The 14,725-nt window shown below is 37.2% G+C and overlaps 1 protein-coding gene and 1 non-coding gene across 2 annotated transcripts; one reads left to right on the top strand and one right to left on the bottom strand.

The window, feature by feature from the left end:
• The first annotated feature begins 6,379 nt into the window (after window positions 1-6,379).
• Window positions 6,380-11,733, top strand: LOC111319640 (fibroblast growth factor 2). The gene is made up of 5 exons (XM_022922390.2): window positions 6,380-7,037; window positions 7,250-7,283; window positions 7,715-7,835; window positions 9,644-9,756; window positions 10,459-11,733. The coding sequence occupies exons 1-5, from the start codon at window positions 6,979-6,981 to the stop codon at window positions 10,654-10,656; spliced, it is 525 nt and encodes a 174-aa protein (XP_022778125.1). The 5' UTR covers window positions 6,380-6,978; the 3' UTR covers window positions 10,657-11,733.
• A 2,484-nt stretch (window positions 11,734-14,217) lies between these two features.
• On the bottom strand, window positions 14,218-14,289 carry Trnaa-ugc (transfer RNA alanine (anticodon UGC)). Its single transcript has one exon. It is a non-coding gene; the product is annotated as a tRNA-Ala (tRNA).
• Between the last annotated feature and the right edge of the window lie 436 nt (window positions 14,290-14,725).

Genomic DNA, 14,725 nt, shown 5'->3' with positions numbered 1-14,725 from the left:
CAACTTTTGAGGTGTTAAGCTTAAAAGGTTATAGCAGATAGTTCGTGGTTTTGTTCAAGGTTTAATTACTTTGCTTTTACCATAAGCCGTTTCATACTTCAGTGCTTATTTAAGCATTTTTTATAAAACGATCGATTGAGCAAATACATACAGGTATAGACTCCATGATCTGAGCTCCAATAGGCAAACGGCAATACAGAGAAAAATCTAACTGATACTTCGAGTCGAAACAGTAGATACTTAATTCCGAATATTGGTAATCGGGTAATTCGAGCATTTTTCACCTACGGAGGGGGTAATTTGGCTAGTTTTATATTTTCGTGCCTATATTGCAAAGATTGTAGTTTTTACCAGAAATATTTTCGACCCCTGGGTGGATTTCAACACCCGCAAACTACGAAATCGGTTGCCATCAATCATCTGTCTTTTCCTTGTAGCGCATTTCACGAGGAATACTATTTTTTAAGTGGTGTTAATTGGTATAGTTTACAAAGCTCTTATTTTGCGGCCAGGCGCGGGTGGAAGCGGTTCCGGTGTTCGTAATTAGCTCTGCACGAAACATAGTTTCTTTTTTGATTTTGTTTCTCAGCGGAAGACCATCTAATCCGCTAACTAAGTGTAGCATTGTGATGCATACTTCTGATTATATTAGGACAGTACTCCAAAATACTCTTATCTTTAAATCATATCTTTTCGGATCTGAGACGTCATTCCGGCCAAAATTAACAAGTCAGACATAGTTTAAGCTACTAAAGGAGACCAATACGAAGAATGCCGGTTAACGTAAACGCCTGGCGGAAAAAATCTCCATCAGTTAATTTTCTTTCTTTGCAGACGAGAATCAAGTCCACCTAATTCTAGAATTTGTTGAGTAAGTCATGACTGTGGTTATGTGTTGGCGGCTAGGTAATTAAAAATTATTATATCTGCACAGTGCTTGAGTGAAGGACAAGAAGGTAAAAGTACTTATATAGATAATGATTGCCTATAGATACCGCTCAGATTCTATTTAAGGATGTAAAACACTTGGTAGAATAAGTAAAAATAGAGAACCACGCAAAAGTGATCGCATTGTTTCTTTCTACTTATTAAAGATGAGCTTCAATAAAGAGTATTTTTGTCTGATCAGATCAGTAAGCGAAAATGTAATCAAACACATTGTTTGAGATCAAATGATAACGGCCGAGAAACATCGAACTATAACTACCAGGCAATGAACAATTTATTTGTAAAACAAATGGAAAACTAATGGCTTTGCCAATGGCAAAATTCAGCCAAGTAGAAAAAAAAATTGGCAGTCAGGTAAAAACGAAACATTTATTCTCGAGACACTAACACAGATTTTTTTTAATGACAATGTGACATAATTTGGTTCGACGATGACTATCTTGTGGATTTTGCAGTATTTCCTCCATGAAGTAGCATTAAAACTGGGAGTATTGGTTTTTATGGATAGAGGTTAACTCGAGAACCTAAACGAGAAAATTCCTCGGTGTGAGACAACAAACAACAACAAACTCAACCCATATGTGAAGCGAAGTCCGGGAATGGAACCCGGCCTATGGGAGGAGAGCACCCTTACCGCCGGACCCGCCCCTTTTTCCCACAACTTCCTCAACTTAAGCTGGTGTGGTCAGGTTTGAAGGATGACTGAGAGACGTAAAATAGCGAATCATAAGTTACTCAGACGGGAAGAGGCTTAATTCACTCAAAGTGACTGGTGTTCCTTTCTAGATATGGTGACTTCCTTTTGAAGCCGGTCATTATTTTGTCCTCACTTCAAATTTCTGAGCAAGTGAAACAAGTAATCTCATGTAAATGCCATTCAATTTATGTCTAGGTTCGCAAATTGGGAAAATTAAGCGTTAATAATTGGTTTTTAATTATCAAGTTCCTTGACGATAATGGCATGTTTTTACGTCGTTAAGACTTCTCAAAAATGTTTGCTGAGTTACGATTGATGAGTCAGCAAACGACTGGAGTCAACATTCTTCTGAGCAGAATTCCAAGTGAGCAGGAATTGTAAAAGATGTGACAAAATCATGAGATACCCATGGTGGAAATAAACAATAAACCACCTTAACTTAGTCAGATTTCGAAAAGAAAATCTAACATAAAAGAAACACGTGTTAGAAATGAAGTAAAAGGGCCAAAAACACAAAAAAGAAATGAAACAAAGAGGCTAAACTTTTCAGGTGAGTATGTCACGATTCACGGTACTGTAGGAAGTCAGAGAAAGGGATCGAAGAGCTGTGAACAAAACTTAAAAGGCGTTTCGATATCACCCACTGCGCTCAAGTTGTTCAGGATATATCGGAGCTTGTAGAACGCACAAGATATCCTCCAATCAAAGATTGTTCATCATAACTGCATTGTTGTTGTAATTTATTGCAATAAGTATCTCTTTTGCTTTTAGTGAAATTAGTGAATATGCTTCCTAAAGACATTTTATAACTCAGCACTTTGACGGATTCCGCTCAGTGAGGTTTGAAGAATTAACTGGGTCAACAACTCTTCAGTACAGCATTGAGTCTCGCGGTCTTCAGAAAAACAAGTCAGAACTGAAACCAGCCGAGCATCAGTTACAAACTTACGGATGTACGGACTTTGATAAAGTACATTTAATCATGTGTCATTTTTCACATCAATAGTGAATGTTTTGATTGATGACCGAGCTATTGGTGTTTTATCCTTGCCTTAAGTGTTCCGGTCACCCGCTGACGACGATGCTTTCATGCTGTTTTGAGAACCGAAGAAGTATTTAACTTGCAGTAAATTTTGCAGGCAGAATTATTCGAGACCTGCTGAGTGAACAAAGGTGAACAGACTTGATATTTCCTTTCTAAACGACGTTTGTCTGCATGTACTGGCGCCGTCATTTCCCGTCTGGGTTACATCAGACATGGACTACAAAAACAGCGCGAAAAATCACGAAAGGAGAGTGGATATATTCGACGCCTCACGCTGAACAATCTCAACTTTCATTCAATTGTAATATAAAAGCATAAGGAAATTAAATCATGTCTGAATTTTCCAAGCCGGCCGGGAATAATAAGCAAAGAAATTGGGATTTTCTTACATATATCTGCTCTAAATTTCAAACCAAAGAAATATATAAGATATGGAGGAATTCAGACAAACATCCTTGTCGTCATAGTACTTATCAAAAAATGTTATTCACAGGTTGTTTACGCGAATCCTGTTCGCTGCCTCGGAAAATCGGATAATAATTCAGTGGAAAAACCTTCTGTTTGTAATTAGTAAACTAATGCTATCATAGCCCCTGGAAACAATTGCTTAGACTGACGGAATTTATACCTTTATTTTTCTTAATGTCGCATCCTTCCTTTACATAAGTTACGCAGTTGTGCAAACACGATTGATTTATCGACAATTATCTCACAATCATCGTCACAATACGTCTGTAATAATTGGCTTGTTGCCCACGATATAGTAGTACAAATCACGCTATTTCAATTTGTAGACTCTAAATGTTCCTTACTACAACCAATGAAACAATAAAAGTGCGCATTTTTCCGCATCTAACCTGGCAAAGAGTCAAAAAAGCAAAACACGTAGACTGCTTGGATGGAATTTCAGCCGGTCGACTGGTTTGTTCCAGTACTGTTGTAGACTTTGATCGCTTCTTTCTAGAAGCCTTTGGCGATTAAGGGACATGCGAGCTCCACGTTAGGCTTCCATACCATGAGTTATTTCAGAGTAGCTCCCTTACTATTGCATTAAATAAGAAGCAAAATATTGGTCAGCCGGGGAAATATACGGGTATGAAATGGATGTATTTTTCTGCAGAAGTCTGCAGTTGTTGCTAAAAAGTTGGAAACTTTTCTGAGAACTTGGAAAGTTCTATTAATTAATTTTCAGACAAAATTGCTTCTAAATCTAACTGTTAAAGGCTAAATAGACAAAATCCTCTTTAGTTTTGACACAAATTTTCATCTAGTTCCGTCATCTTTAATCCATATCGTTCATTCACAATTGACGACAATAAAGTGCTGACAAATGGAACAAAGAAAACTAAATTGCAATAACAGGAACTTTGAAACGTCTATAAAATGTAATACATTCCTTTACTGATAAAGAAAGGAAGGTATATACGTTCGTTGTCACATTGAACTCGATTAAAAAAACATCATGCTGTTTTATTTTTGCCCCCAGGTAGAGGAATCACGGATTCAGATGGCTGCTAGTATTTCATGCGAAATCATGCGTTCCCGAGCCTTACACGTCAAAAAAAAAAAAAAAGAAGGGAAAAAGAGAAACCTCGGTGATGGTAGGGGCAGAGGTATTGTAGCAATTGAAAGGAATCAAATCTTAATGGTTTTCTCGACAATTCTAGAAATATTAACCATAAATTAGCATAAGGTCGTAATATTAAGCCCGTTGACAATGTCGTCGTTTTCTCTTCCCTTCCTTCACCTCTAATATATCTAACCATGTCCAGTTCTATTAAGTCACTCTTCGTTCTTTGATTGAGCTTTTATTGTTAAGTTAACATTCTCTTCGGAAAGCTTTGTAGACGAAGAAAAGTTTTCAACTTTATTACTGGTTCGGCTACAATTTCCGTGACCATACTTCAGTTCCTTTTTTTTAAGGGGTGGGATGTACAGTTTCTTTTAGGCAAATGCGATCTCGATTTGCAAGGGAAAAATATGTGATGGCAATCTGGGGCCCAGCTGCATGTACACAACACCACATGAATTTGGAACGCATTCAAGTTGGCGCAAATTTGTTCTTGTACCTTGTTTAGTTACGATGTTATGACGTCCTTATTCGGTATTCAGAATGAAAACTGTTCCTATAAAAGGTATAACACCAACTCACCGATGCTTTAAGGTGGTGATAGAAGCGTTTGTCTGGATACAAGCATTCTAGAGAAAACAATTGAACTTTTCATGAAACGGAAGTATTAAGCGTTACACTGAAATACAGCTATCAGAGCATATCACTGCTGAAAAAGACGAGGAACTCTCTGTAAGTTAGTGCTCGTGTTAAAAATACCGGAAAGGTTCCGCTTTTCTCTTAAAATGGAAACACAGAGCCTGGAATAACTTATGTTTTGGCAATATATTTATTAAATACAACATCATAGGTGATTTTACCAAAAACTAGGATAAAACAACTCAAACTGAAACTTGAGACGAATATTTTATATTTACGTGAGGAAATAGATTTGGCACATTTCACGTACGTGATTTCATACTTTACTATGTGACCCTCTGTGAGCTCGCTGAGTTGTTTTACTAATCGGCCGGATTTGCGACTCCTGCCCTTCATTGAGGATTATGCGATTTCGTCCTTAATGTCGCCTAATTTCCGTTGTATTTGAATCATTATCAGCCCTGAATCCTATCTATACACTTGAGTTGATTGTTTCATGACAGGCAATCCTTTGACAGTCACCTTCACCCGTGTGCATTTCGATGCCCTCCGTTGCCCAACTTAGTGGTTTGCGTGACGGGTCCAATACACCAACTTTGTGTATATTTGTTCCCGCGCTAAATTGTAAACGTAAAACATAGAGAATTTACTTATCACGCCTCCACAAAGGATTTTATTTATCTGTATATCAATTAAAGTACGTTTTTAACATTTTTATCGTTGGCTTGTTTCCGCTACTATATATGTATCTTAAAGAATTAGCTAAACACGCCGGATAATAGAAAAAACAAATAACTAAAATTCAGGATTTTCCCGATTTGTGGAAATGTCGCGGCCCAAGAACTCGTTCTAAATTTGTAACGGCACTGCCCAACCCCACAGTTTACAGATTACAATAAAAATGTATTTTTATACCATCTCTAAACGAAATTCGGTTTATACTAAAAATATAACGACATCAACCCAGAGCTGAAATGAAAATTCTACGGTTGGTCTCAGAAACAATAAATCTCACAAAAATTTGTGTGAAATTACTAATCAGAAGAAGTAACTTTTTCTCGAATGTTTAATGAATAACTATGGTTTCTGAGATCTTTCGTAGCTTAAGAACCATTTACAATCTTCCTTCCATGTTAGATTCTTTTTTGATGACACTTAATAACTTGCGTGACGCGGTTCTCGGAAGCATCTTGTGAAAGAGTTCCTTTCAGACAGTCGTCCGCAATGACGCGATTAAACCAAAATATAACAATGTACCAATATACGAAACTCTATGACGTCGTTTTCTTCTCAGTAAATATGTCTTTCTTGAAATGTAGAATGGTTTGATCCTGTCTTGAAGATCAGAATTTGCCAGTTCTATTTTTTTGAGCAGGGGTTACCGGAAGGTCGGGGGATCGTCTAAAGATAAGGGCATAGAATTTACTCGTAGTTTCTCGTCACTTCCGACATCCTACATCACATCGCTTAGTCCGCAATGGTTTTAAAGTTCCTCTATGATTTGTTCTTTACATGAGAGTATGAATTTACTTATGACATCACCTTTGGTCCTTTCCCTGCTGATTCATGTAAAAATTGCGGAAACGTACAGAATTGAAAACAGCCGAACAATATGTGTCGTCAAAATAAACACACCGACCATAAAAGCAACAAATTATGCTTAAAATGCAGAACATGATTCGCTAACTGCTGACAACGTCAACATTCGTAGTTGATCTAATATGATCTTTATTTCCACGATGCGCGAGAAGATTTCTGTCAAGCAACGGCTAAACAAATTGAGACAAGCCCTCACTTTGCTGACAAGACAAGCAATTATGCCAACGTGACATCGCTTTCAACGGGGTTTTTTCCGCTTCGTCGTAGGAAACAGCGTTGTTGTCAGTTTGGGTGGAGTGATTCCGGACTAAATGTCTGCGGTTTTATAGGTTTATATAATTGTGAGTTTTAATGAACAGAATCATTCAACCGTAAGTAGCAGAACAGATCAAAAGTCACTTTAGAGCAGACATCAGGTTTGTCGACCGTGTAAACTTCATCGACAACATAACGAATATCCACTTCAGAGGACGAAGAACCATGAAGCACAACATGACAGTTCTATTCTGGTCAACCCTGGCCGTGCTTATTTTCACAAAGTGAGTAGCAGAAGTTTGAAAAAAAGATTCTATGTTTTAATTTTGATAATTTTACGGTGCACGTGGCCTTATGATTTGTTGTATTCAACAAATCTTCTTAACGATTTCGATTATTTGTTTTATAACTCACCTTTTTGATTTCCCGATTATTCGCTAATATTTTATCTTAAACGTATTAAACTGTTCCTTTTCATTCAAATTTTTCTTCACAGAGGTTTGGCATCTCCGCTGATAAAAGCTCTTTCGGTAAGTACAAAATACAATAATGTAACTTAGGGGACTTTTCAAAGAGCTAAATTTGTTTGTTGTTCAAAGATTACGTCAGTTGGACTCTTGACACGGGGTTTTACCCAATGCACGTGGTCACGCAAATAAACTTCTGTTTGAAGCTCATCTTTACTTCTCAAACCCTTAGAAAAATATAACTGTACTTACCCCTGAGTTCAAAATAGACTTAAGATATTATAAATGAAAGGAAATATGAATGCTTCCTTTCCAATCAGAAAATAACAATTCGTGATGCGTCTATAGAGCTACTCAAACGTCGCGGAGGCTAATTTTGCAGTTATGATCTGTATTGTCTGGGCAATTCATCAACAACAATGAAAAATAAACAGTTATGTAATGGTGGACATTGTAGCTCTCTATCGAGCTAATCTACTGGCTTTTTGTTTCAGAATTCGGAGTCAGGGATTTCAGTAGCGCGTTATGTCTGGATAATGTCCAGGAATTCACGGAGCTTAGTTAGAGTTAAAGGGACTTCGGTGGACGGTAATGGAGTCAAAACAGACGAAAGTGGTAAGTATTTGTTTTTTAATTGAATCTAAAAATACCATATCAGGCATTTTATGCCATAAACTATCCTCTCTTAGTGAGATTAGACCACCCAAGCGGTTTTGATAAATGCGCTTTAAAGCCCACAACACGAACTTTATTCATACACCACATTGATTCGGTGCAATTAAACTTTACAATCGGATTATCGTCGAGATATATTGTGGTAAAGATTGCTTTGTTTTGTTTTGGAAAAGTTTCACTATTCTTTCGGGTGACAAAATACCGTTGTACATAGCGTAACTTCAAAGTAAGAAGCCGATAAAAGTTGCTCTTTAATGGCTTACAAAACTGACACTTGTTGTGGCTGCTGTTCACAAATTGATACAAAAACGCATTCAGCCATAATAGAATATGCGTTAAAATTTGTCTGGAAGCGCCGCATTTGGTAAGCACCTTAACATTGCAAATTCAAGTGGACCCTCAGGGAGACAGTGAAGATTTCTAATATTGCCATTAAATCCGTATTAAACAGACAGAGAAACAAGAGTTCAAGTGGCGGTTTTTCTGACCTGCCGCAAAGATCAATAGACATTTTTCCCGCCAACAGCGGCGAGTACATCTGTGCTGTCTGAATGAATTTTGCCGACAAATGTGCAAATGAAAAGAATGAATTAACGGCGGCAAAGATTGGCCCAAAACTAAACCGAAGAAAATTGATTTATCCATTTAAGTCGTTACTACGAAATATCACAACACTCTCTTTCCACAAAAGGCACAGCTTCCTTTATTCCGAGAGAAAAAACTTTACGCTCAGAAAAGTGGGTTTGTGTTCATTTTGGGGTCTTTGAGTAGAATAATCGAAAAAACATTAACTGTTCAAATCAGTTTTACAACTACTGTTTATAAACAAGATCATCCATATATAAACACAAGAATGATCGTCAGCACAACTGGAAAGTATCATATTTTATATCCTAGTTTTTCCCATTCTCTTTTTGTACAGTTTTCTTAACGCGAGTCTGATTGAATTAACAGTATTGAAAGTTACCAATCCTGAGCACTTGTGGGTGTTTTCAGCACCTTAATGACTGAATAAACGTCCGCACCTCTAAAAGACAGACGAAAGCCTTGTTCGTGTTGTTGTGTACAAGGGTCCAACATGTTTGGAATCTAAGGAATTTTTGGGCACAAACGTGGGAGAGGGAAATTTCAGAACACCCTTCCACAAACACAATATTTACATCCTTTTACGGGGAGATCTTCATGCCGCAGAAAGATGTTTTCAAGGTCTCGAGAGTGTTTACGACATTGTTAGCTTAGCGTTGCCGTGGCGCTTTCTTCAAGTCAGAGCTAATCGCCGTTTTGTTCTTTGTGTACCTACTTCCGTCGGCTCAGGAAGTTTTAGTAATGGCAGATTATTTTAAAACAGATTAAAGCTCATCCGCGATCCAATACATTACGCCCAAAAAGAACCTCGAACCTGCCGCATAAAATAACGACTGTTTTGTATCATACGGTGTGTAAATCGTAGTTGGTGACTGGCCAGAGGCTCACCAACCGCTACTGGATTATAGGATAATTTGGTTTTATCAACTGAGGAGAATGTTTAATTTGGCCACTGTAGACAGTTGCAAGGCTGAAGTTTCGAGCGTCAGCCCTTCGTCAGCGAGAATAGAGAAATGCCATTCTTTCCAGTAAAAGAGACCTTACTGAGGATTGTTGACCCGTGGCCCTGTACCGGTTTCTTCCTATGAGATCTTGAGGCTTCATTAAATCTTTTTTAAAGGTAAATCAGGATTTTAATGTAATTTTTTTTCTTTCCGTCTTAGCTAAGCTACAGTTGGAATCCCAACTTTATAACGGTTCTGTCTTCGTAAGAATACGATCCGTGACAGAAAATTCTTATCTCTGTGTCAACGACGCCGGAGACCTCACAGTAGAAGTAAGTAGTTTTCTTTTCTTTTCCTTTTTTTTTTTTTTTCCTTGCGCATCTTATCACGCGAACTTCTATAGCGGTTTTTGATCGGTTGTCTTCACACCAAAAGTAAAGATTTCACGGCGGCTTTTAAGTTCAGTGGTCAATGTTACTTGGATCCAATCAGATTTGAAAAAAAAGAACGCAAACTGCGGGGTTCACACGCAGAAAAGATCAAGCGATGCGTTCTTTAACCGCAGTTCACATATGATTTTCATATATTCACAGACGTTGACTCATCACTTCACGGGTTTATTACGAACCACCATAATGACTAGTTCCCAGTTGGCTTGTTAGCTCAGTTGGTAGAGCACTTCATCGGTTGCGCAGAGGTCATGGGTTCGAATCCCTTAGCTTACAGGCCTGAATTTTTTCAGGCCTTATTTTCACTATTGTTTAAGTGGTGTTGGTTAAAACAAAGATCGCTCTCATACTCGTTCTTTAATCGCAGTTCATATATGATTTTTATATATTCACAAACGTTACCGCAATTGCTGTTGGTTTATATACGAATCTGATTGGTTAAAAAACTGACCAATCACAGAGCGGACTGGAGTGTGGCTGAGGAAATTTAGTGGGGGTATATTAGAGGCCCCTACCTGAGATCGGTCCACAATTTTTTCTCGATTTCTAACTAACCTTATCTTATTTCTGTTCGTTTGTCTATAGGTGCATGGAAATACATTCAAACATTGTTTATTCACAGAGGACACACACTCAGGGTACAGAACATTTCGATCAATAAGAAACTCAACTTGGTATCTTGGTTTTAAACGAAATGGTAAAGTAAAACAACCGCATAACACGACATATTCCCAGAAGGCAGCGCGATTTGTGCCGTATTTTTCACTCAGCTCAATTCCTTAAAAAATTATCGCTGAGAAAATTTAATTTATTTCAGGATTAAGTATTTATATAATGTATTTAAGAAGGGTTATTTAACACACTAAGTTATGAGAACACGTGAATACCTTCCAAGAGGGTAATTTTTTTTAATTGTAAGATACGGAACATTATAAAGTATGAATTTGTAAACAACGCATTTGAAGCATTGAAGTGTCATATTTATTTATATATTAATGTACTATACATTTATTTGAAGAGAATAAAATTCTCTTCACGTAATTTATTAGATCCTGCATTTTTCCAATGTCTTTTCAGATAACTCACGATACTGTGTATCGTATAAGTAGTTCATATTGACTAACTTGTAGATTGCGTTGCCGAATGATAGGTTTGAGGAAGTTACATACGTGACGCACACTGTAACTGACTCTTTCTTGTCTTCTAAAGCTGTTTGTTTTTCACTTTACAAATTAATTTGTGTTAAAATAATTATTTCACTTTTTACTACCCTATGGTTGTTTGGATAAGGTCTCTGGCTTCCCCTCTCCTAGCTCTGGATTTCATATCAAATCCTTAAATTTTGAGTCGCAAACTGTGTAAAGATTCATGAATATCATCTTGAGGTGGGGGTAGGGGTGGGGTCGTAGATGTAGTAATCTGGGGGTAGGGGTGGGGTTGTACTTGAAGTAATCTGTGTAAGCGGTTGTTAAAAGTGACGACGAAGACCAACGAGTAAAGGTCCATATTATTTCTGTAATTGACGTGCGAGTGCTTGAAATGTTATCACAAGGTTTTGAATTCCCTGAATTTTCTGTCTTGTCACCGTACTCTCACTCTTTGCAAAGTTTTCCTTAATTGAACTTATTATCTAATAGGATGTATTTTGAAACTTATGGCAAAATTAACAGTATTTTCTTGGCTAGCGTTTATATTATTTATAATTCGACTCTTGCGACCTCATGACTGGTTACCAATCATGTACAAACTATTTATATATAGAAGCTGGTGCCAAAACATGCGTTATAAACAAAATTTATATAAGTATGTATTATGTATGTAAAATTCTATGAATTACAATAAATATAATTTTATGTTTTATGTACGCTGTTTTGTGTTTATATAATGAAGAAATCAAATCAAAGGTATGGGCTAAGGATTAGACGTGGAAAGATAAGGGGAGAAGGAAGCTTCTAGTGAAACTAGATCAAAGAGCGAAAACCTTCTGCGTTACGGTTCCAGCTGTAACTAGGTTAATCAGTCTTTATATTATGAGCTAGAGATTTCTATGCCAAATGAGGGCGAATGATCTAACGGAACTGTTTGGTGTGAATCTACCAATTGTTGGAAAACTTATCTATAAGACAGGCTCACGTTTTTCGCCGCTTTCTTGACCAACCAGATTAAAACTGAAACCAATTTAAAGGCGACATAGTCACCCGCATTTTCCCCCTCTATGGGAAGTGTGTCTGTTTTCACGGCCTTGTTTTTTATTGGCTCTCTAAAGTATTTCCCCGTCTTCTGAGTGGCTCTGCGAGTTTTGGTTTTTGCAACACTAAATCGAAAAGGAATTAAAAAAAAGGGGGTAAGTTTCTAAAAAATCTGTGGTGCTGCGTCGGTGGGAATAACATGGTAATTTGGGTTTTATCAACTGAGTTGATAATCATTAAATTGGCCGCCATAAAGAGTTTCAAAGCCGACGTTTCAAGCGTTAGCCCTCCGTCAAAGGGCTAACGCCTCGTCGAAAATGGCTCTAGCCGTAACAGGAAAAATCATATTAATAATTGAGGTAATGCAGACACCGTTCTTCTCGGAACTACCCGAGCTCTTCCGAGAGGAACCGAACTTACGATGGAGTTCTCATAAATACTTTGTATGGTCCATAGTGCTAAGCTGCAAGAGACTCTAGAACCCTTGACACACTTTACGCAGTATGACTGAAACACCTACATTAAAAAGTTGAATAATTATTCCCAACAAACTTCACATTACTGAGTCAACTGAACAAAACATATTTCTTCAGTGAACCTGTTCCCCCTGACAACGAGGTTATTGAGGAGCTGTGCATTCAATTAACTTCAAGAGATAGCTGTTAAATGCTTTTAGATTAATCTTTTCTGCAATGGAGATACCGCTAAATGTTGCAATACTACAATTTTTGGTGATGAGAAAAGGGGGAAACCCATTGCACGGCGACGTATAGGTTGTACAACGTTTTTTGAACGTTTACTTGCGCATTGTTGACAATTTTTTCAAAGGAGTTATAGCAGTTCACAAGGTAACGTATTTCCAATTTATTTGCTGAGGTAATTTCTTCTGTTAACGCTTGAAGTATTTTTGGGGCCTGATAGTCAGTTTTTTCGGGGAGAAAGAACTACGTTAACGTACATGATTCATCAGTGTAATACGGTCCCCCTTCAAGAGGCAGTGCCGGGAAAAAAACATACATCCATCCGTGTTAGCAATGCATTTTCTAACATTTCTAGATGGGAGTATGGATTGGGAAGTTGACCCGCAATGATAATTAAATTTTATCTTTATATACATACATACATACATACATACTTTATTTGTCATGTAGGTCAGTACAAGAAGGCAGCTAAAAAGCTGATGTGGACCTACAAATTTAAATATATCTACAACAATTCAAATATTAATGTTAACAAACTTAAGAATTATTTACAATGAGTAAGAAAAAAACTATAATACCAGTAAGATAATCAACAGTCATTTGACTGTAGCGTTAAAATAAATAAATAAAGGAAAATAATAATAAAAATAGCATTAATATATGTAATTCACAATGTCTTTGTTTATTCCCTGTAAACCATCAAATGTTATTTTATCTAAAATGTCAGATTTGGCTTTAAGAGCAGATTTAAAAGAAACAACGTTCGGTTTGCTCTTTAAGTACATGGGTAAGTTATTCCATAAAAGAGACGCTCGATGAGAGAAGGAAGATCGAAGGAAATTACCTCTAGGTCGTTGCACGTATAGTTTCAGACCGTCCCTAAGATTTCTTAACGGAGATTTTGATAGTTTAAGCAGAAAAAATCGTGTTCCTAAAATAAATGTCAAGAAATTACATCATTTTTATTCAAACTTCTTTTGAACACTAAAATTAAATGACTGTTAAAAGCCTGACCTGTCGGTCTAGAACATCATTTACCGCATTCTACTTAAATACGTTATCCGAGTGAGCGACGCATCTTATACCTATTTTTCAACGAAATAAAAAAATCCTTGAGAAGTGATTATTTTAACGACGACCCTATTGAAGCGGTGAAGCGGGCCTTTTCATAACTGTATCACTAGTGTGTAACACCGAATCGATATGCATTCTGTTGATTTCTGCAGTAAAACGCAGTTAAATAGCATGAATAATACTCATCCATCATATCAGCATGTGTCGCCGAGTAATGCCATTGAAGATAAAGCATCATTGTCAAAGTATGGTAAGGTTTTTTTTTTTGGAAATTTTCCAGTAACAGTCTACTTTTCATTAAGTTCATCCAGTCTACCAATTTTATTTGAGTTAAAAAGAAAAAAGAAAAAAGAACTATCAAGCAAGTTCTAGAAAGAAAATGGAGATGCGGGGTTTCGAACCCCGGACCTCGCGCATGCAAAGCGCGCGCTCTACCACTGAGCTACATCCCCCCAGATGCTAAAGTGGAGAAAACTTTAATTATTTAAAGTTTTAACTATTTTTAAAGTTTAAACTACGGTCAGTTGGTGGTTCGTGTGACAAAAGACTTCAGAGAATTGTTCGCTATATCAAAACCACAGAAAATCGTCGAGATCGTATCATATCCCATAAATTTAACTAACACAGAGTAAGATCGCACGAGAAATTCAACTTCAATCGAAGTATCTATTATTTTTTAGAAAAAAAAAACCATTACAGACATTTCCCAAATCGTCAAAGTTTTTCCTGTGTGTGTGTGTGTGTGTGTGTCTGTGTTCCATGGTTTTGTACACCTTGCTTTTGTCTTTCTCTTTCTGGAAAAAAGATGCCCTCCTTGGTCACAAGCAGTTCCCCTCTCCAAAGCGAGGGAGAGAAAAAAAAAATGAACAAGTCGATCAGCACCGTGCG

The sequence above is a fragment of the Stylophora pistillata genome, chromosome 6, assembly GCF_964205215.1.
Source record: "Stylophora pistillata chromosome 6, jaStyPist1.2, whole genome shotgun sequence".
In the NCBI taxonomy this organism is placed as follows: Eukaryota; Metazoa; Cnidaria; class Anthozoa; order Scleractinia; family Pocilloporidae; genus Stylophora; species Stylophora pistillata.
Note: the sequence above shows the minus strand (reverse complement) of the source record. Positions and strands in the feature narration are given on the sequence as shown.

Bases quoted from the DNA above. Each gene is read 5' to 3' on its own strand.
- LOC111319640 (XM_022922390.2), top strand. From the start codon at position 6,979: ATGAAGCACAACATGACAGTTCTATTCTGGTCAACCCTGGCCGTGCTT. The intron at 7,038-7,249 runs GTGAGTAGCAGA...TTTTCTTCACAG, and splicing joins GCCGTGCTTATTTTCACAAA to AGGTTTGGCATCTCCGCTGA. The intron at 7,284-7,714 runs GTAAGTACAAAA...TTTTTGTTTCAG, and splicing joins CGCTGATAAAAGCTCTTTCG to AATTCGGAGTCAGGGATTTC.